The following is a 23,644-nucleotide window of genomic DNA, read 5'->3' on the forward strand; positions in this document are numbered from 1 at the left end:
CTCGAAAAATGAAAATCCTGTCCTCATTTTACTCACCCTCATGTCATTTCTAATCTGTGTGACTTTGTTTCTTCTGCAGAACACAAAAGAAGATATTTTGATGAGTGTTGGTAACCAAACAATGGTGGTACTCGTTGACTTGCATTGGTTTTGTGTCCATATAATGTTAGTCAATGGGGTTCAATGTTGTTTGGTTACTAACATTCTTCAAAATATCTTCTTTTGTGTTCTGCAGAAGAAAGAAAGTCATACAGGTTTGAAATTTCATGAGGTTTTGTAAACGATGACAGAATATTCATTTTTGGGTGAACTACCCCTTTAATGTTCAGAATTGTGTAACATTATTCAGATTTTCTTCTTATTTTTTTTTAATACGGGTTGTAATTGCCACGAGGGTGAATGAATAATGACCGATTCCTTTCATATTTGGGTATAATTTCATTTTAAAAATGTATTTATAAACTGTATGCTTGTGAATCGTGTTCATTTTGTGTCACATCGATATTCAAAGTTGCATCATTCTGTTGACACTTCCTGCCCGAACTGCTTGTACATTTGCCACTCTTGGCGTCGAGTCGCCTTCAGCAACAAGATGCTGGAACCCCTTTCCAGTTCTCCCTCAACCATCTCCAACCAGTCCAAATCCTTTTGCGAGTTGTTTTCAGAGCTGTCACATAAATCTCTCGTGGCCCCTGGCCCTTCAGCGGCCAAGGTCACCGACGCCGTTTAGCTGTCAATCATCCGGCAGAGCCTCTTTCACAAACCAAACAGCTCCCTGCGCTGCCCGCTCAGGCCTCTACTGAGAAAAAAGACGTAAAGAATTCAAAGCGTGAGAATAAATAGTATCGCGGACACAGAAGTGGCGTCGCTTTAGAATCAACTCACTATAAACTGTCTGCTGGAATCTCTCGACACCATAATTATGCTAATACACCTCAAACCTTTCACAGTATAATACCTCTCTACTTGCCGATAATGCGTCGTTATCTTTTCCTCAAGGGTCTGTGACTGCGTTTATTGACCTTTGAGTTGTTGTAGCGGCACGAGCTGTCGGGCGCTGAAATTGATTCTCAAAAGATGGCAATCCGCCTATCACAAGAAATTCGCGCCCACTCAGTCGCTTACGGTTGCGAAGATGCCAAGACACCGGCAATTATCGCAACAAAACGTAATGATGTATGATTGTGATGCAACAGCCACAAAAAAAGATCAGGCTAAAGAGAATCTGACTGCTTTGTGCTAAAGCACGCACTCTTCAGAGTGGAGAACTCTTCTTCTTTGGAGAGCTGTTCAACGCCCCGCTATCCCACTCAGCATAATTATAGTGATCGCGAGTGCAAGATGAGTGATGGGAGGAGAGGGAGGGAGAGACAGGGGGATGGATGGAGTGGGTGGAGGGAGGAAAGGCAAAACGGTGTGATCTTGTTTTGTCTTGCGCTCCGGCAAGGTTCTGTCAGAGCTGAGACATGTAGGCACCCTAAACTCTCTGCTGATCTAAATAGAGCAAGTGTTGGTGTGCCGATCACTCTGTGCGAGTTAATGTATGTACTCAAAGAAATGTTATGTACTACATTTTTGTCAAGGTCTTGTTTTAAGCCAATTCATTTTATATTTTAATTGTGTCATTTTAGGATGAAACTAAAAGAAAAAAAATGAAAATGCTGATTTTCAGGGCTGGAAAAGTAATGGACGATGTAATCAATTTCTATGGTGTACTTAGTGTTTTGTAGTTGCTATGCTAGTATGCTAAGCTGTATGCTATGCTAAATATATTTTACTCATTTTTCATGCAAATATGGTATCTAGGACATAGAAAAGGTGTTAACAAAGATGACAACAGACTTAAATCAGAGGTAATTTACATATACAACTCTTAAAGTTACAGTACTCTTAAAAATACAAAAAAATAAAGGTGCTACGCGATGCCACAGAAGAATTATTTTTGGCTGTATTTTTCCATAAAGAACCTTTAACATCTGAAGAACAAAAATGTAAAAAAAGGTTCTTTAGACAATTAAAAAATCATAAAGAAATGGTTTTTTTAGTGGTTCTTCTATGGTATCGCTGTGAAGAACCTTTTGTAGCACCTTTATTTTAAGACTGTAGCAATATAATCATATTCGTTTAACTGCAAAGGTCAGATAGAGTGTTAAAAATGGTTAGTTAAAACTAAATTCTGCCATTTCAGTACAAGAAGATTGAGTCAAAGTGTAGGAGAGGATCATTCAATTCAATTCCTGATGGGCCAGGAACCTAAAGAGCTTAATTCTACCCATAATTTAACACCTGACCCAGCTATTTAAAATCTTCAGGATTATAAAATTACAGGCAGGTGTGTTTCATTAGCGCTGGAGCTAAATTGCAGAATGGAGTCCTCCAGGAATGGAACTGAATAGCTTTGTAGGTGATGACCCCTTTAAATAACAATCACAAACAACAAGCGCGTTTACGTACACAAAATAAATGGATATCTATCAAAAATCATCTTATAAAAGGAACCTTCACGTGTTTAAATGCATGTCAATAAACCGGCTACGCAGAAAACCACGTTTTAAGTTTGAGACTTGTCAGATTTCACGCTTGCAGTGATGTCACCATCGATAGTTTGTCTTGTAATTAAAAATGCCGCAGGAAATCGGTCAGAAGGCTTATTTTTATATCTCTTCTCGTGTCCGCAGTACCTGAATATGCAACAATAATTTTTAACTTTGCCTTTTCTACATCAACTGCATGATTCTAGAGACGACTTTTATCCATTATTTTACTGTTACTTCTGTTTGAGACTTTTACCATTGCGCTGTCAGACATGCGCACATAAAACAAAACAGGGAGAAAACCGGTAAAGGGCAATTCCGTGAAAATGTCAACCTTACCACGAAAAAATTAAGTTTTTACCAGTGGTTTTTACTATGGTAACAGCACAGATTTTAACATTTGGTGGTTCAAATACCCATGTGAGATCTCTCTTCAAATTTGTAAAGCATTTGTTTTATTTTTAGTTCATGATTTTTCATAGTCAGGTTAGTGCCATTTTCAGGATTGTCACATCCATAACGCTACATATTCCTCATAAATGGACACATGAAAATGAATATAAAGTAACTATTTTATGTTCTATAAAGAGGCATCCCTTCTCCATTCATTGGGTATTATTGCTTCAGGATTGTGCATTTTATTTTATAGAAATCCTACAAAGTTTATCGTCTCCCAAAAACCGTGTCCTTTTTTTGTCACATCCATAATGCATGTTTATTTCCCTTTTTTTAAATATACTTTTTTTTCATAGACTGACATTTTTTGATGTTTAGACTCTATCAACAAGGGTTCAGTAAAATATAAACAGATGGTTCAATATAATCGTAACAAATTCATTCTCTGAGCATTTTTATGTCACGTCCATAACGCAAAATGTCACGTCCATAACACTGGAATTGCCCTAAAGGCGTTTACATGCAACGCGAAATCGGAGTAATGGGCAAGAAACTACCTCTGCCAAGCGGGTTTTGCTTACGCTGTTTATGACCTTTCCCCGAAAAAAAAAAAAAAGTTTTACGCGTTTACATGACCTTACTTCTTATCAGCTTATTAAGCATAATCGGAGTATTGCACATTGAGTCCGAAATTTGCGTCCGAAATTTCTGCACGTTAAAAAATAAATACGACCTCACGTTGTGTCAATCACATTTACACTGCCTCCGATATTTTTGTCCGTCATAAAAAAATTGGACCGGGTTTGGTTTTCTGTGTTTTTCGCATCCGTCAAGCATTTTGAGTGGCCTTTTTTAACAATTCAGAGACACCGTACAAACGAGAGCCAAATACGAAAAAACGCATACGAAAATTTCGGACTGTATGTGCAAAGACCTTAAGACTGTGCATGTAACGCGCTCACTGTAAAGTGACATCTTTATCGCATAATTACAAACGATTGTAAAGGTCATGTAAAATGTACCAGTTAGTGAATTACGGCAACAAATTGTTAAATAATAAAATAATTTCAGAACCAGTGATATGTTTACACGTACAGTATATATTTGCATTATGCTATTTTGTTTTGACCAGCAATGAAACCTCATTGGTTGTGAATGTTAACAGATCATGCACACAAATTTAGACAGGTCATTTTTTACCAAATTTTCCCATGCATCAAACTCAAATGAGATTGCAAAGAGGATTTAGACACACTTTCGCAACTGGCTCACGTGGGGATTGTCTTGCGAATCTAAATACACCCACAAATGCTTTTTCGTCAGCAGAGAAAATATTATTTACTCAAGGCCTTCTGCTTCATTGTCTCTGCATAAGAGATTAGACACAATGCTTTTAAAGAGCTTCTTTTCATATCGTCAAACCAATTCAAGCGACAATAACATTAACTGAGCCCTTGTGTAATGCTAATAGACTTTCCAGTCCAAGGACGTCCCCATGTTTTAGAGATAGAAGCTTGTCCATTTGGTGGAGTGATGGCCATGCTGGTGAACAAGCAGAGGGCTGGGCCATGAATCGGTCATGCATGGGTCAGTGAGAAAGAGAAGTGGAGGTGGACAGAATGATTTTAACTCCATCCTGGAAGCTTTCGAAACCACTTCCATAATTCATGTACACTATGATGAAGTGTCATGACTTGTAATAGAAATTCTATTGTGTCCTGAATGGACATCCTCCGACAAGAGCAATCTCGCCTGCAACCCAGACTTGAATGTGTATGAGATCAGTAAACAATGTCTCAAATCAGGTATATAGTAAGGTTTAAGTTAAAGGGATAATTCACCCAAAAATGAAAATTCTGTCTTAATTTTTTCACCCTAATGACTTCCAAAACCTGTATCTGACACTTTCTTCTTTGCAGAAGAAAAAGTCATATAGGTTTGAAATGACATGAGGGTGAATAAATTATGTTGCTTAATGTGAATTGGTTTTGGATGAGATTTGGATGAGAAAGAGTTTGTTGTAAATTGTGTTTACATACATTACATTATTGAGATTCTGAAACCTACAGGACCCTTTCTTGGTAATCTCATTTCTGAGAAGCAAGTTTATTTTATATAACTCGTACTGTCATAAAGTGGGTGAACAACGGTATGGTGTTTTTCTTCTTCTGGTGCAAGAAAACCTTGACATCAAGTCAACTTCAATTGAAAAACAAGATTGTAGAATATGGCCGCTTTAAACAACAATCACAAAAAACCCTAAATTAAATATTAAATCCATATCGCGTAATTACAAGGGAATTGTAAAGGGATTGTAAAGGTCATGGAAATGAATCGCTTAGAAGGTGCAGAAGCGTTTTGTTTATTTGTATTCATACTGTGCATTGCAATGTGATCTATGAACAGAATTTCTAATCAATGTTGAATTTTTCTGTTTAAAAGAACGAATTAATGACTTTATTAACCGCATGTAATTAAATGCAACTGTCAATGAATTACGTAAAAAAAAGGTGTTTTGGTGCAAGAACACCTTGACTTAAAGTCAACTTCAAATAAAAATAATCATCGCTTTGTAGGATATGACTCCATTTAATAACAACATACACGATATGTAGCCGCATAAAAAAATCATTTGAAAATATTTTTTTAGTTTTTCTTAATTTACTATTTATAGGTGTTTGTTTAGGTAAAATGATCATTTTGCTTTCATTCTGTGAGCTACTAACAATATTTATCCCAAATTTTTTATACAAATATAGTTCGAAAACTGGAGAAACAGGTAAAAATAACAGAAAAGATGCTCTGTATTCTTTCAGACCTCAAATACTGTAAAGAAAACAATTTCAGACTCACTTTTAAGCAAAACAACAAAAATATTTGTACATGTATCTAGGAAAAGTAAAAAAAAAGTATGTGAGTTTTCACATGTCCTGTGATGCTTTGTCACTCCAGAGGTTTGATTTTGTTGAAATCTTAAACACTGGACTGGAATGACCACAATACATCTAGAAATCCTGATTAAATTAAAGTTTGGAATGGTCTCTTAGTTTTTTCGGGGTGCCTTTAATAACAATAATACCACATGTAAAGCAACACCGTACAATGCAGAGCATCTTAACACTCTCATCAAAACCCAAGTGGTCATTAAGGGCTCTCTGGGGCTCTCCCTTCATTCCAGGTTGGGTGGTTTCTTATAACAGCAGTTGTATTCACAGAATGTGCCATTATAAATGTCGATGGGGTGAAGGGGCTCCGCAGGATAAGCGTGCACAGAAATGACGTTAGTGTGTATGGCCTTGACTGGCAGCGTGTGTGTTTGAGCTGCGCGGGGGAAGAGAGAGAAATAGACCAATGCAAATAGCAATACTCTGCCGTGACCCGGCATGCTCACCTGCATACAGATGCTTTGAATAAATCCTGAGTTTGTGTTCATATTCAAACCCACCCAACAGGAGCACAGGTGCTCCTGAGTGTCAATGCAAGAGAATATATCGATCCCAAGCACTGCTCTGAAACATGCTCAGATCAGATCTCTAGCGCATGACGTATGGTCAATATCCCATGTTACATTTATTTACAAGCTGTACGGACACCCAAGTAGTCCGCTGTTGCTTTATAAATGCTTAACTGAGTTCAGTATGTGATTTCTACATATTTGTGACCACAGGTGTAAACCACCGGTCGGCATCTCTCTCACTCTCTCTTGCTATTTCTCTAATTGGTTGGCGGATCGCCTTGCGGGAGGAGAATAAATGAGACAGGCACAAGTAACGATCGCTTTGCGCTAATGACAAGCACACCCGCAGACATGACTGTCCAAATTACACGCCACCAAACTACCAAACACCCCGCGGACAGATCCACCGATGCCTCTCACCTATCAGAAATCTGTGACACGATTTTGAAGACGTCCTGTTGAAATTTCGGATGGGTTCCGATCCAAAAATACATTTTCTAATTTAGTGCGCGTGACGACGGCAGGTTTAATTAACAGGTAGGCAGATATCAGAGGGGGATGGCGAAGAGATGACGGACAGTTTTCTTTCAGGGGTCATGAACTAGCTCAAGCTAATTCGTCATTAGCATGCCGAGATGGATTTGAAGCGTGCGTGACGTCTGATGTAGTGGGACTGACACACGCCAATCCTTTTTTAAATGAAAATGCATGCAGAGGATATTTTAATACTTATATTTTAAGTATTTGTGACATTTCTGATAAAAAAATGTCGGAGAGACTTTATTTTATACATTAAAGGACCATTGTTTAATTTTTAGCGGCATCTAGTGGTGAGGTTGTTTTTCCATTTCCTAAAAAAGAGCAAATTTAGACATCCAAGGTTTCGGAAGTACAACGATTATAAATTTATATGTAGATGTAGATATACAGTACCGGTCAAAAGTTTGATAACGCTTAAAGGGGTCACATGACACGGCTAAAACGAATATTATCGTTTGTTTTAGATGTAATGCGATGTGTATACAGGATTTAAGGTTCAAAAACGCTGTATTTTCCACATACCGTGCATGTTTGTATCTCCTCTTTGCGCCGCCTCTCTGAAACGCGCAGATTGTTTACAAAGCTCATGGCTCTGAAAAGCGAGGTGTGCTATGATTTTCCAGTTAACCAGTGCTTAGTGATTGGTCGAATACTGCAAGCCTGTGACGGAAATGTAACGCCTCTTACCATATTTGGAACATCAGGTTCCAAAGCAATTGTACTGACAGGTACGCCCACCTTACTTGCGTATACATTTGGGCGGTCTTAGTCAAATCATACCACCAACTGACGTAGATATGTGGGGGTGTGGTTACACGAGGCGTTTCAGGCAGGTCTGGGTGAGCATTCGCTTTTAGATAGAATGCATCTTGTGTTCCCACACTTTCATTTTTGCAATTTTACATGTCTAATACATGCATGGGCAACTTATAACACACCAAAGACACAGAAAAACACGTGTTTGCACCATATGACCCCTTTAAAAAGAAAAAAGAAATCTCAAGGTGGATGCTTGAATGTCTGAAATTACTTTTATAGACAAAAATATAATTGTCCCAACAATTTCTTGTATTAGAAAACAAAAATTTTATTAAAAAAATATTTTTTTAAATGGATGACTTGGACCAAATAATGAAGTAAATGCAGCCAACAATAAAATGCCAAGAGAACGATTGAGCAAATTGTAATCAAAGAATGGCAACTTTGAAGATGCTAGAATGTAACATTTTTGTTTATTTAGATGCTTTTATTTGCAACATAATTCCCACAGTTGCAGTTCTGCTTCTCTATAGTTTTCATGAGGTTTCTTACATTCTAAAAGTTGGAAAAAATCTAAATAAAGTGTTTATATATAGTAGTGTATGTGTGTATATATATATATATATATATATATATATATGTATGTATATATATATATATATATATATATTAGATACATTTTATTTATTTAGATATGTATGCAATCAACGGCTCACTCCACCCCTCCTTTTCGAAGAACTACGGAGACTGAGAGAGAACTAAGATTTTTTCCCGAAAGAAATAACATATTTGCAAAATGCGTTCTGTAGAGCAGTTTGTCCTGTTTAGGGCTACTGTAGAAACAACATGGCGACATGGCAAAAACATTCTATGCATGGGGTGTATGTAGATAGAAATTCATTCTAAGGTTATAAAAACATAACGCTTCATCATGTAAGGTCTTTATACAGCTCTGAACCTAGAACACATTGCATTTCTGTCAATAGATCCTCCAAAAAATTGCACACTGGACTTAAAAAAATTGACTGGATTGTGAAAAAGTTGATGTTGCAATCTAGAATAAAGCCAGATAGTTGGCGGGGAGGTGCCAAAATATATAGGATTTGTGACATCATCAGAAAAGAACAGCTGTTTCAGAAGCAGAGCATGGTATTGCAATTTCATGACTAAAATGCTCAAGTTAGCAGGTTCCAGTCCATTGTGCTCCAATCTAGCTGTTGTTGGGCACACAAATATTCAACATGAACAGCCCCTGAACCACATCGGCTAAGAGCAAAGCTTTCAAATCTAATATTGGTGAAACAATTTCAAACATTTGTTGTCTTGGATGTTTCTCAATGCTCTCTGCACAACGCAGTCTATAAAAAGCAGTCAGACGGTCTCAATAGAACCTGTGCTGTTTCTTTCAGTTAGAGGTGTAGAAAACCTACAATTTCCTCTATCTAAAAAGAAAGATTTTTCAAAACCAGCACCACCTCTCATTCAACCCCGTCACGTCTGGGTCGCCACCAAAAACCCCGGAAATGCAGTGGGAGTAATTTCAGCGAGCACTTACAGTTCCTCTGACAATGGCTAAATCGGTGATACTGGGTTTGTGATGTGCGCTGTTGTAACAGAACACCACATTGTCATCGTTCAGCTGCCCGGGCATTGTTGGATCAGTGTGTCATGTGTGTCTTCGCTTAACAACTGAATACTTTGAGCACAAGTTCAGACTGCACGGCTATCACAGAGCCTATTTACTGCTGAGACGTGGAGATTCAGTGTTCCTGTAACTCAACTGGCAGGGTAACAATGGCAAGATCACGGGTTCCATCCCTAGACAGTATTACTCAAAAGTTGCTCTGGATAAAAGCATCTGCCGGATGCACACATGAACTGAAATGAGATTCCTGTCGAGGCAAACAAAAAAGTCTGTTGATTTTTGGTTTTGTGGTCAATATGTCAGAGAACTGGCCTGGTGGGTCGTGCATGTGGCCTGACAAGTTGAGATACCAGTATTGACTGAAAAAATAAGTCTGTTTTGGAAAACATGTTCCTGCATTACATATAACTTATAATAAAGCCAATAATCATTTCTATTTTGAAACCTGTTTTCAGACTTCAAAAGCAGAAGTGTTAAAAAAATCCCTGAATAAAACTATAAATGCCCCTAAATACTGTAGATCAAATTTTCTAACAACGATGTTGATGCTCCGACATTTTGTATCATACTGTAGAACGCATGCGGACGGTTGCAACGCCGAGTCATTGACATTTCATGTTTTTGTATGTTGTTGTTACAGAGAAGCGAGAGAAAGGAGAGACTCCTGCCTTCCCCCCTCCCACCCATTCCATCATCCGTAGAGCATCTTTCATGCGTCTCCCTGGGCACGACTCCCACGTCAGGATGAACTGTGAGCAGGATTTTGGAGATGGAGGAATGAACGTCACGCTAACCCTCCGCCTGCTCATGCATGGCAAGGTAATATTTTACATATTTAATAATTAATATTTATAATATTTTAATATGGTAAACTGTACTGAAATTTTGAAAAACAAATATTAAGGGAAAAACTATTTCGGAGGATCGCAAAATTGAAACTTTTTTAAATATACATATTTACATTAAAAAGAATATTATATAATAATATACAAATAATATACATTTTTACATATAAAATAATATAAATATAATTTAATATAATCTATATTTTTTGTTATATTTCTTATCAATATGAGATTTAGAGTAAGTCTGTGAAAAGTGAAATGGCCAGGAATGTTAAAAAAAGCTAAATGTACAGTAGCCAATGCACATTCAGTTATTTCTATTGGACAAAAATCTAAACCCAGAAGAATCTAAAAATAAAATTGCACAAAGCCCTAACGTCTAATGCAAATATAAACATTTAAGATATCATATTAAATCATTTAGAATGAAGAATAATTATATTTTATAATTACAAATAAAAAAAATCATTAACAATAAACAATTCTTATTTATTTATTTATTATTAAAATAATTATTTATTTATTTTGATTACAAAACAATACAGTACACTAAAGATAAATAAATTATATTCTTAGATATTTGGAAACTACCTAAATTGATTGTTTTTTTAAGTTATTGTTTTTAAACATTATTTATTTGATCTCCTATTCCCCAGTCCTAATTCCAAACACAATTACTTGAGTTATTAGTAAACAAACGGACGTAACGTTTGTGTCGTCATTGTGTGTTGTCAACATGTGCTTTTATCTGTCAGCCAACTGTCAATGACAGATTTCCTCCCACAGTCCTGTAACTCCCTCATCTCTCACGTTTGCGTGCCAGTAAACCGAATGAGTCGTTTAAAACAGTCATGAAAAATCCATGAAGACGTTACGAACCATTAATAAACTGCCACATTTAGGTGATTTATGTGCCAATTTATGTTAATTCTCCATCACATCAACAGATTGCGATGCGATGTTTTCAAAGACACTTTCAATGATGATAAAAACAGACATCATTCGGATGAGAAGATATCTCCCTCAAGCTCAAAACGAGACACATGCTAACTGAAAACTTTTCTCAATAATGTCAGAGTAAAACTGGGTTCAAGAAGTTATAATACTTTACAAATCAATGTTCAATCCATGTGTCTGTTTGTGTTTTACTTACTTCCTTAACGTTTTTTGTACAAATTAATATTTAATATTGTAATGCCAATTTATTTAGATGGGTACCACGATAGTACCATTCCAGTTAAAAGATCTTAAATATAAACATAAATACCATGATAGTACCGTGTATTTACTGAATTATCAAAGTATCATGTTATTACCGTCTGATACGTTGACCAGATATCCTGCCTTATGTAAAAACCCCACAGACAAATATCTGGAACGTTCGCTTGCTGATCAATAATCTGACATTTGCTTTGTTTCTCTATTCACAGGAGGTTGGAAGCATCATAGGCAAGGTGAGCAAATATCTTTGTTCCTGTTTGTTCCCTCTGTTGACTTACGTTCTGTGGATGTGTGTCCTGAGGTTTTGTCGCTTTATAAAGCACAACATTACAATTCCGGAAGTAAAAACCTATTTGTTATCCACACAGAAAAAATTGCATTTTAGACAAGAATAAAAATTGAATACAGACCTAGCATTTTAGCTTGACGATAATATAATGACGAATTCCCAGTGGAAAACCGACACTACCCATAATTCTGAAGAGTAATCCTCTTTGGATCAACCAATCAGAAGGATCTCTGTTACCTTGGAAACGAGAACCAAAAGTGCTCATCAGCAACCGCCCACTCCCACAATGCATTGTGAAACTCTCCCTATACGCTCTTAAACAACATGTATTTAGATTTTAGTATTTTGCAATAAACTTTAAGAATATAATAGAACACATACATCTGGGAGACGTCTGTTTGATGTCTGCATTTACATCTGCAAGACGTTTTTTTATTGTTGCTCATCTGCAATACGTCTCGAGACGTATCTAAGACGTTTATCAGATGTTTTTACACAGCAGATGTTTTCCAGATCTTTAGCAGACATCTTTAAGATGTACCTGTGCTATCTGGGATGATCATTAAGGGTTAGCCAATAGTTTAATACTGATATTATATAACGTCACATATGCAGTATTTACTGTATGAAATGTGTAATGTTATCTTATGTAATTCGCAGTGTTTCATCGGAAGCATGACTGCCTCCAAATCATTTCAATACACATTAAGTTAAAAACATACATAATTCCATGCAGTAATAAAAAAGATTTAATCATCATCATTGATTTTCAAATACGTTTTTGCTTGTTGCAATGTTGCGATTCATCTTGCTGGTTTATTGTGGCTTAGAACTCTTAATTGAAGATCCCCAAGTCCCCATGGAAAAAATAAATGGGAGAAATCTTTCCAGAAGTCATTGAAGAAGTGGTGGGCTACTATTGAGGATCGTTTCCCTCTATATTAGCTTGCTAAGCTTCTCAAAAACCTCTCGGTGAAAATCAAAAATCCAAAATTCGACATCTACCGAATATATCACTACGATGTTTCCTAACAAATGGTTTGTTAAATGCTCAAGTCGTGCATCATGTGTATTAATGATCTGGATGTATTACGATATTGAAGTCTACATCCAGCACTGTTTATCCCTAGAGCGAGTGCAATTGTCCAAACATGGCACAATGTGTCGGAGAGACCGAATGTAGATGTCACAATGATTAGTAAACAGCGTGTCAGCTGGTCATGATGTGATTTCTGTGTGTTTTTTGTGGCCCGAAGCTACAAAACACATACTTACACAAACAGCCAACCACATACAACACACACAGTTGTTGGCATTTCCTTGGCCACACATAAATCTCTGTGACACAAAGATGCTCCCTTCAGAACCGGTCTGCTAATAGGTCTCTGGGCCTAAGCCAGAGTTTTGGCTGGAGTGTCCACAATACAACAGCCAGACGGAGGAATACAGACCTCTGTGCTCCACAGGGAACTGCAGTGCTGAACACACACATTTCCAACACATAGCTCACTTTGCCTTTTCCAACACGTATTGTTGTTCACTGTATTGCCCTGAAGCGATGCGCAAAAATAATTCATTAACTTTAGTAAGATACATAAGACTATTTTAAAATTGGAATATCCAAACATCAAAGGGAGAATTTTATGTTAGGATTGGTCAAGCTAGGTTGCACTGCCACTTCCCGTCGGAAAGATTCAACAAGTAGATCCAAAACAAGAAAGTTAACATAGGCAAAGCTACACAAACTCAATTTCACGTCATGAAGTTCCAAAATGAGCCAGTATGCAATGCATTGTCAGCGTGACCACTAGGGGTGCTATATTGCGTATTTGTGTAAACTACTCTCTTCCACTGTCTGTTTTTTTATTTTTAACTATTATTAAGGCACCGCAACAGTTTAAAGAGAATTTTGCTTAGCAAGCGAGTTCGAGTTACCTAAATTGTTGGCATTTTTTATAGCTAGCTACTTGAGTTATATCAAGCATTTCACTATCTGACCTATCTATCGTCAAACACAAAATCAAGCTCAAAGGTGTTTGCTACGACCCGTCAAAATAAAAGTCCAGGTAACTTGAACAAATTGTTCACACACCCACATGAAAAAATCTGCAGTATACTATATTATTTACTTTGGTTACTTTTGTTTTATTCTATATCATTTGTATGTATTTCTTTAAAACAAGCATTTTGTTTAAAATTGTGTTTAAAAAACATAAATTGTTGATGTTTACAAACATTAATAATAAAAGACAAACTCAATTTGACATGTCATTGAGTTTCAAAATGAGTCTTAACATAAGTATGGAATGTTGCAATTTCAGCATCACCACTAGGGGCGCTATATTGCACATTAGTGAAGTGAAAGTGAAAGTGAAGTGAAAGTGACCTATTAGTCAGATATGGTGACCCATACCCGAAATGTGACCTCTGCATTTAACCCATCCAGAGAGTAGTGAACACACGTACACCCGGAGCAGTGGGCAGCTATCACTGCAGCACCAGGGGAGCAAGTAGGGGGGAGTGAATGGGGGGCTGTTAGCAACATTCTTCAAAATACTGTATATTGTTTTGTTTTCTGCGGAAGAGAGTCATACATGTTTGAAATGACAAGAGGGCGAGTAAATGATGACAGAATTTTCATTTTGAAGGTGAACTACTCCTTAAATGTATTTTTTATTTAAACCAAGCAGGCATTTTATTTAAAATTGTGTTTAAAACGATAAACTGTTGATGTTTACAACATTAATAATAAAAGACAAGCAATTTTATGTTTTGCATTTCTTCCCCCAACTGTACCAAAAAACGAACAGTGACCTAAAAACCAATGTACGCTCCGAACCGTGAATTTTATGTACAGTTACTCCCCTAATTTTAAGTGCTAATATGCTACAGTTAGACATTTTAGTGGACTATTATGAATTTTACATTCTTTCATAGGAAACTGTATTCATATACAGCTATCCCTGAGCTTTTTCATGACATTTATGGAGTGAGGATTCAGTAATGCTCCATCTCGTTCCGGCTAAAGGATGCTCTGTGGATGATTGTGACATCCCCTGTTGTTGTTTTTTCTTTCTGAACCTCCTCTGAAGCTTGAGAAATTGAAGGGCTAAGGCATATATATTTCCCTGAAGTAAAATCGATACACTAAGGTTTGGTTCCCGAACACGGATTAAACACAGGCTTAAATTTGCGCAGTTACCGTGACTCTCCGTCACAAATCTCCATCGCAGACTGTCGTTGGGAAGAGGTACCTTGAGTTGATTACTATTCCTAATGCATCTTGAGGAGAAAGAGATGAAGGTGAATGGGAAATTACAAGATGTAATAGACCTCAGCTCAGAGTAGACGACATGTGTAATTCGACGCGAATGAAAAGGAAGCTGTTAGGGACAAAAGTACATTCCGTTCAAGGAGTCTCGTTGGAGAAACACAAACTCAATGACTTCAGATTCAGATGTTTTTGGGGCCTCATTCATGAAACTCAAGGTGAAGAAATTTCCCATGAAATGTTCATTCTAGTTCTTTTGAAAACACTTTTTGTGTAAATTGACGCATGCAAATGGACTGTTTCTAAAACCTAATTAAAACAGAAATTAGTTCTCTATCATGAACAGGTTTAAATGTGTTATTATGATTGTTTTTATGAATCGTGTTTTTGGTTGTTTCGGGATGTTTGATGGTCAAAGGTCAATTGATTCACACCTAAAATAACATTGTCATACAGTATTGACAGAATTGTTCTTCTGCACCCCACAACATCATTTACATTCCAATTGAAAAATCGTTGTAAGAAAAGTGCTTTTGAGTCGCAGAAATGGGAGTTTCTTTGAATCTACTGTACATAAAAACAAACATTAGGCCATCTCCCCCAATGTTGTCCCAACTATCCTAACGGAGTTGTCTCCACAAACAATTTCATATTAAACAATGTTGTTGATTTGTTCAGGGTTTTGGAACTCCCAGCATGCTTTGCAGTGTGGCTAAATTATGTGGCTACTGTTATAGGATTGTTTTGTTTCACGCTGACTTTATTTATGCCTTTTTTATTGCTTTTGTTGTTACTGTTTATTTTTTATTTGGGTGCATCTTAGGAGCCCATCTTTTCACTTGATGATGTTTGTTTATTATCTCTGTTAATGAGGTTTGCGAATGAAGCATCAAAGTGACAGTTCACCAAAATATGAAAACTCTTATTATTTACCCTCCTTCTTGTCATTCCAAACCTGCATGAGTTTCTTTCTTCTGCAGAACAAAAAATAAAATACTTTAAAGAATGTTGATAACCCAACAACATTGACCCCCCATTGACTTCCATTGGATGGATACAAAACCATGGAGACATTTCTCAAAATATCTTCTTTGGTGTTCCACAGAAGAAAGAGTCATATGTTTTCTTTTTATGAAATACCATGATAACAGAATTGTTATTTTGTGGTCAAGTATCCTTTTAAAGTCGGTGCACATAAATACAACTGTTGCAAACCTTTTCTTTACTAGATTTTCACGTATAGAAGTATAGAAGCAAGTATTATGAACGTCACTACATATTGTAAAAACTATAAGAATCCCATAGCGATATAATACTATTAAAAGAATAAGAATGTTTAGTAAAAATAGATCTATTGTTATTTAAGTAACATTAGTTACAATATCAATTATTATATGCATTTATGCGATTTTTTCAACAATTCTTTTAACACACAAGACTAGAAAATGTACTACACCAATGAATCAGCCAAAACATATCAGAATTCTTGCAACATTACCCAATTAAGTGATTATTTAATAAGCATCTGTGAATAATGACACGTGCATCAAAGTGTAACATTTTAACAGATTCTGTGCCATCAAAATATCTACTGCCGTTGGGATTTATGTGATGTGTGGTTCCGAAAAAAAAACAACACTTGTCTAAAACGATATTTCCTTGATGAATTAAACCCACTCAAGCCCCACTGTTATGACATATCCCATCGTCTCTCTTGCCCATCTATAAACAATAAAACGCCAGTCAAGCGTGCACAAGCGGGCATTTGGATCCTCGGTCATGACCGCGCGGCACGTGTGTCTGATAGTGGGACGCTATCTAAAACTATCTAAGTGATTCATGGACTATTGATTCTCTAGTCAGTCCAATTGCAGGCCCTTCGATTGGAAAACCCGCTCCCCCGGGACCCGTCCATGCAGATGCCATATTGCTGTGTAGCGAAGCAGAATTGATATTAATTTCAGCTAGCTGTTCAACTAGTCAAACTCACTTTAAGCTATTAGGGCATTGTGAAAGACGGTCACCCGGCGGAAAAAACGTATCACGCAAATAAACGCAACACATGCAATGAGTGAATTATGATCTGTTTTCTCTCAACAGAAAGGAGAGACCGTGAAGAGGATACGAGAGGAGGTAAGCTGCGTACTACATACTTCGTCACTGTGCTTTTTTTACTTCCGAGCATGCATCTTGCTTGTTCCGTGTTTTGTTGAAGGTAGCACGATGGTACGCCACGTGGAATTTTACAAATGATTTGTGTGGGTTTTGTCACGGATAAAACGCACAAAATGCCCTTATTTAATGCAGTGTTCGCTTTGCTGTAGCTCAGTGGTAAGAGCATGGCGTTAGCAACGCCAAGGTCATGGTTACGATCCCAGGGATTGCACATACTTAGAAATAAATGTGTAGTATAATGCAATGTACAGTAAGTCGCTTTGGATAAAAGCATCTACCATATGCATAAATGTAAATGTAAATTTAAGCTTTACGCACGTGAAAGACGTGAATATAAGGAAAATATGAATGTGAATATTTAAAAGAACCCATTCATCTCAAGGGCGTCTGACACACACAAACGCAAAATAAATTAATTAGTTTGATACGCTGGTATTTTTAAGGTAGCTGCTCATAACAATAGCTCCCAGATAAAGACTGAAGCGGGTTACCAAGGAGAGAGACCCAGGCGTGGGTGAGCATGTTCCTTCCAGAATAAAAATAATAACACAGTTAAATCAGTAGAAATCCTTCATGCACTAACTGAAACACACATTGTCTTTTCTTGTGTAGCTCTTCATCACCCTACCGTTATGGGCTTTGCTTCCTAACAACATAAAATGTCAAAAAGGCTTCATTCCTTCACCCTAATTAAGGGTTTAGGGGTTGGCAAATGGAAACATGAGCCCGCGTACGAGCCTTTACCATCGCATTAGTTGGGACACCGCAGGGGTCGATCCGCAGATGTCAGAAATAGACAAAATTGCCATCGGATTCCTCCGCTGTGTGCTTTTGTAATCAGATGAAGCTTGAAGGAATTGCCAAAATGGATAATTTTGTCTTTATTTGCTCAGTCGTACGGATTTGGAGGGACATGAGAGCATGTCTGTCTTCCACCGAATACTAGGAGAGATGCTTTTGAAGAATGTTCTTACAAAAAAAGGAATAGGGTACCAAAAAAATAAAAAATGTTCACGATCATGTCATTCCAAACCTGTATGACTTTATTTCTTCTGGAGAACACAAAAGAAGATATTTTGAGGAATGTTGCTAACCGAACAACATTGGCCCCCATTGACTTCTTTTCTCAAAATAGATTTTGTGTTTCACAGTTGAAAGAGTCACATACAGGGTTTGAACGATATAAGGATAACTAAATATGTTTTTGAGTGAACTGTCCCTTTAAAGTCTGTGTGCATGCTAATTGCTAATGCTAATGCTACCGGTTCTCAAATGCATTCGCTCATCTAATCGTGACGCATTTTTCTTAAATAAATGAAAATGAAACTTCGAATTCATTCTTACGCTAACCCATAACTGTCCTATGACTTTAGAGCACTTGAAATATTGTTCCCATCACACAGGCTACAACATTTTCCTTTTGTGTTTTATGGGAGAAACAGTCATACAGATTTGAAAAGACACGTGGGTGAGCAAACGATGACAGAACGTTCATTTCTCCAGAGCCTTGAAAGAAAATGTAAAAATAATCTGTATTCTCATAAGCAACAGACTGTACAACGAAATATATTAGTACCCTGGCACAAGCACAACTGCCTAAATTTAGTTATGACATCATAAATTATAGGTTTGATGTAGGGGTCCACAAAAAGAAACAGACGTGCCTTACAAAGTGAACTCTCGGGGAATGAGTTAAGGCGTTTTGTAGGGGCGCATGTATTTGGGCACGATTGATAGAGAGATCAGTTTCAGTGAAGCAGACAGGCCGAGAGAGTCAATCACACCGGCCGGTCCAGATCTCTCATATCTACACAGACGCATTTATACACTTGCATAAACTATGATTAGATTCCTGAGTGTGTAAACACAGAAAAAAAGAAAAATGTTATTGCTTTGAGGTTTCTATTTTATTTATCTAAGACCTAAACTGTGTTATTTAGACTTTGGTGTCTTGGAGAATTTGATCAAATACACAGATTGGCTGTAGAACCTGTATTAGGACTATACAGTAAATGCAACGAAACATGCACAAAAAACACGAACGCAACCAAGCGAAACATGATTTGGACTATTTATGAGTCCTTCAAATAGTGAAGACCACTTTAACAGACAGTAAGTTTTTCATATCTTATCATATTTTTTAAATATATCTTGAAGAATCAGGTACAGCCACCAAACACAATCTTTACAAGTGTGTGCTTAAGAATGCACACTGCTTTGTAAACAGCCTCAAACCTTTTTTTCTAAAGGCCGCTTTCAAACACACCCATATATATTTATTTTATCTTTCAAAGTGAAGTGTGGCCACGGCAAGCACTTCACCTGCTTGTTTGAGAGACACAGAACAAACGATAGACAGCCTGAGAGAGAGAGAGAGAGAGAGAGAGATTACAAATAAACACTTTTGAGGGAGATTTTGGAGGAACGAATAGAGAGATGCCCATGTGGAGTGCCAGTTTCCATTGAGGAGGGAAGGTGAATTTTACGAAGACCTATTTTGTGATTTGTGATTCTAATCTCATCCAAATCAAACATTTTTCTTGCACAAAATTACTGGATGTTAATATCTGTTTGTAATATTCTTTTTCACAGCGTTTCTCATTATTTATTTTGATATTTATTGAATATCACCACTAAAACTAAATCTCTTATTTTTTTATAAATTTACTTTATATACAGTACCAACTTCTTGGTGAAACAAATGCTCTAATGCTGGGTTCACACCAAACGCGAATGAAGCGATTTGAGCGAGTAAAAGTCAATGCAAAGACGCGTATAGATGCAAACTCGTGGCAGGCAATGCGAATGACGCGATAGCCGCGAACGCGTGTCAATCTAGTCTTCCGCGAAGGTTGAAAATATTTTTCAGATCGCGTCACTCATGTGAAAATAACGAACTTTTCCCGCGAGTAATAAGGAGCGTGCGCGATTGTTCGCGTTCGGTGTGAACCCAGCATAAGTGCTGCTGACATCCCATACACCATACAATTAAAATCTCAATTATACAAAAACAAATAAAAAAATTGAATTGATGTCATTATTATTACTCACTTTACGATGTCATTTTTCTTTTTCAAGTACAAAAAGCTCAACTTTTGTTCTACGATTGTGACAGAATTTCCATTTTTCGAAAGGATGAAAGAGCCGAACAGCAGGAAACAGGATGAGCGTGTTAAACAAAAATGATTCATATCTGTTTAGTTTCTCGTTCTGATTCCATCTGGTTCTTTTGTTCCATCTTTCCATCCGTACAGAGCAGCGCACGTATCAATATCTCAGAAGGCTCGTGCCCGGAGCGAATCATCACCATCACAGGGTCCACAGAGTGTGTGTTCAGAGCCTTCACCATGATCACAATCAAACTAGAGGAGGTGAGTACACTATGTATGTTCATAAGTGAGCATTAGAAGTAGACATCACTTCATGAATAATGAATTCACTACAAGAATTCACAATAATGACATGCTCATGACAACTATTGACATTGACATATTGACATTTATTAATTTGAATTATAATAATATTAATAATGCTCAAATGAATTTTTATTTCCTTATTAAATGTTTTATATGTATAATTACAATACTTCAAATCAGAATTATTTATATTATCATATGTAGTAACATAATAGCGATAATCATGGTTATTATTATCGCAATTTTTGACAATGTATATTTATTGCGACAGCTTTAGTTAGAATTGTTTATACTATACGACGACTTTACAAATAAGGTACTTTTTCTCAAATGGCCAATGAAAGATGCTTACGTTTCTGAAAATCGATAGCTAAAACTATGCTAATATTATAGCTAGTTAATAGAGCCTGTCTAGTTTGGACCAATTATTGGTTTCTAGTTATAAGTAGTACATTTTATTTCAAATTATAATATTTCATAATATAAGTTCAATTGTATTTCCCAAATATTGTTTCTTACAATAAGTAATGGAGTCAGGGTCTGAATGAATAAAACATGTCTACAGTAGATGCCGAAAGGTGTTTGCATCTCAGAGATTCTAGGACGGGGTATGTAAGAACAGCTGGGTGAAGCAGTGGGTAGTTTTCATTTATCTTCAAACGGTCCCATAGCAATAGGGTGCCTGTCTGTGGTGGGATTATCCAGTAGAAATAATTTGGGCCCCCGCATACATAACAACCCCCTTGGCGATGCCAGGGAACGATTGATGAAAAGAGACATCCAGCTCTGTGAAGAAACATACGCCAGACTTCAACATCCCACGTCGCTGTGGGAATAAAACATTACTGGTGATGTGTGGCGCTTTTTCAATGTTAAAATACTTTCTGCTATTTCATCTTAATACGCAGAGACAAGTGTAAGCGTAAGGACGATTTTCCCTAAAAAATGTAAACAAACTCAAAACATTGTTTGTTTGGGCATCTTATTGGCTCATCCAATGGTACGAGTTTGGGGCGGGACTATCTATGAGTTCAGCCAATCAAAGACTTGTAAAGTTCATTTGTGGATGCAAGTGGGTTAGTATTTTTCGACAGTACCCATTGTAACATAAATTTGTATTCGACACACATCTGTGGTTTATTAATGACATCATCAAAGTTATATAACCGCCAGTCAATGATGTGTATCTGTCTGCCTGCAGCATGTCATCTCAACCCCTACCAAGTAATAATGAATCTTCTTACTCCTGCTAAATCTATTATGTATTTGATATCCGTTCAGGGCAGGCAGGGTGCCATTCATTAAACATCTGTTAGGAATCTCCCTCTCCCGGTGCGCAGCACGCGCCCGCTTCCTTCTACCCATAAGGGAGGAGTCGCCATAGAAACCCTCGAGGCAGCGGTGCGCTTTCGCCTATACCGAGCATGTGACGAGGATTTCTGGTTGAATTTTACGAGCAGCGCCGTTGAGGTCTGGCACAACTTTGATGCCGGATGTAAACGTCTGCTGCTTTAGAGAGGACATAGAGGGAGACCGAGGTGCTAAATCGATGTGTTTTTTGTCGATCTGTGGCGGAATAGAGAGAGAAAGCTTTTGGTACTTAAAAGGAAGTGGAGAACTGGAGGTTTTTTCTTCTTTTTTAAGGCTAAAAATGTTGGAACCACAGGGTATATCATGAGACTGAGACGGTGTGTTTAAGCCCACGTGCAAGTCATTCCATACGGAGAAAGAAGAGCCATTTGTGCCCACAACATTTAATAAAAGGGCATTACACACAAAAATCTGTTAAATGTTTGAAAAAATTATGACTACATGCATTTCTCACAAGTCAAAATAAAAGGAACGTAATTTTGTAATATAGACGTTTCATCGGACGCACGTGCCTGGCCCAAAGTTAAAGGGGTCATATGGCGCGAATATGTGTTTTTTTGTGTCTTTGGTGTGTTATAAGTTGTCCATGCATGTATTAGACATGTAAAATATCAAAAATGAAAGTGTGGGAACAAAAGATGCATTCTATCTAAAAGCGAATGCTCACCCAGACCTGCCTGAAACGCCTCGTGTAACCACACCCCCACAAATCAGTCAGTCGTAGTATGATTTGACTAAGACCGCCCAAATATAGACGCAAGTAAGGTGGGCGTACCTGTCAGTACAATTGCTTTGGAACCTGATGTTCCAAATATGGTAAGAGGCGTTACATTTCCGTCACACGCTTGCAGTATTCGACCAATCACTACGCACTGGTTAACTGTGTTAACATACATTTTTTAAAGGGCCAAGTTCAACAGTTGTTTTTCTTAAGATTCATCAAGCATAATATTTCCAGCCTTAACATAAAACAGACAGAAATAACTGTGTCTTACTATTACTATTTATAAAATGTACTGCGGCTAGTCCATCAAAAATGATTTTTTAATTCAAGGAAAGCTCTAGCATCAAGAAAATCACAGGTTCCAACAAAACAAAAGCCATTGAATGACAAACAACAAAAATAACAATACACCACGTCTTGCACCAGAACGCAGTCATAGATGCCACCAATACGCTTTTAACCTTGACATGTTATTAAAAACTATTTTGACAGCTTCACATTTCAGTTTTAAAACAGCTTTGTCCGATCAAGAGCTCTTAGAGAGTGTCATAAATTCTTGGCCCTCGTATTTAACATGCCATGTGCAAATAGGTAGACGTCAATCTATTGACAGAAATATCTAAATTGATATTTTCTGTTCCAGTTGCTGAATGATATTTGAGGGAGGCTGTGGAACAGGACTTCCTATTATGAGATTGAAAGCGAACCCTCCTAATAAATCATGAGTCGAGTAAACTAAGACTATTGATGCTACGCTAAATTATGTATTTTTTAATGATGTAGCTGTTTAAATAACTAGTTATGTTTCGAACAAGTAGCATTGTAGTGCAAACAAATATTGCATTGGTGTTTTTATTGTCATGTTTTTTACATCAATGAAAAATGGCGGTAAGATTTATTTTAGCTATTATAAGTTGCAATGTATTTGAACCAAACTTTGCGGTGATGCTTTTATTGTTTACAAGTCAGGTTTACAGATTTAGTTTGGTATGTAAAACATT

General features: G+C 37.1%; 1 protein-coding gene across 3 annotated transcripts in view; it reads left to right on the top strand.

Moving 5' to 3' along the window:
- The window catches only part of pcbp4 (poly(rC) binding protein 4), a 75,972-nt gene that overhangs the window by 29,983 nt on the left and 22,345 nt on the right, over window positions 1–23,644 (top strand). For all 3 annotated transcript variants that reach the window (XM_057325889.1, XM_057325888.1, XM_057325887.1), the window contains exons 2-5: window positions 9,972–10,150; window positions 11,607–11,630; window positions 17,058–17,090; window positions 20,387–20,503. In XM_057325889.1, the coding sequence (XP_057181872.1) occupies window positions 10,043–10,150; window positions 11,607–11,630; window positions 17,058–17,090; window positions 20,387–20,503 (282 nt within the window). In that variant the 5' untranslated portion in view covers window positions 9,972–10,042. The remainder of the gene's footprint in view (window positions 1–9,971; window positions 10,151–11,606; window positions 11,631–17,057; window positions 17,091–20,386; window positions 20,504–23,644) is intronic.

Source organism: Triplophysa rosa, linkage group LG25, assembly GCF_024868665.1.
Source record: "Triplophysa rosa linkage group LG25, Trosa_1v2, whole genome shotgun sequence".
NCBI lineage: Eukaryota > Metazoa > Chordata > Actinopteri > Cypriniformes > Nemacheilidae > Triplophysa > Triplophysa rosa.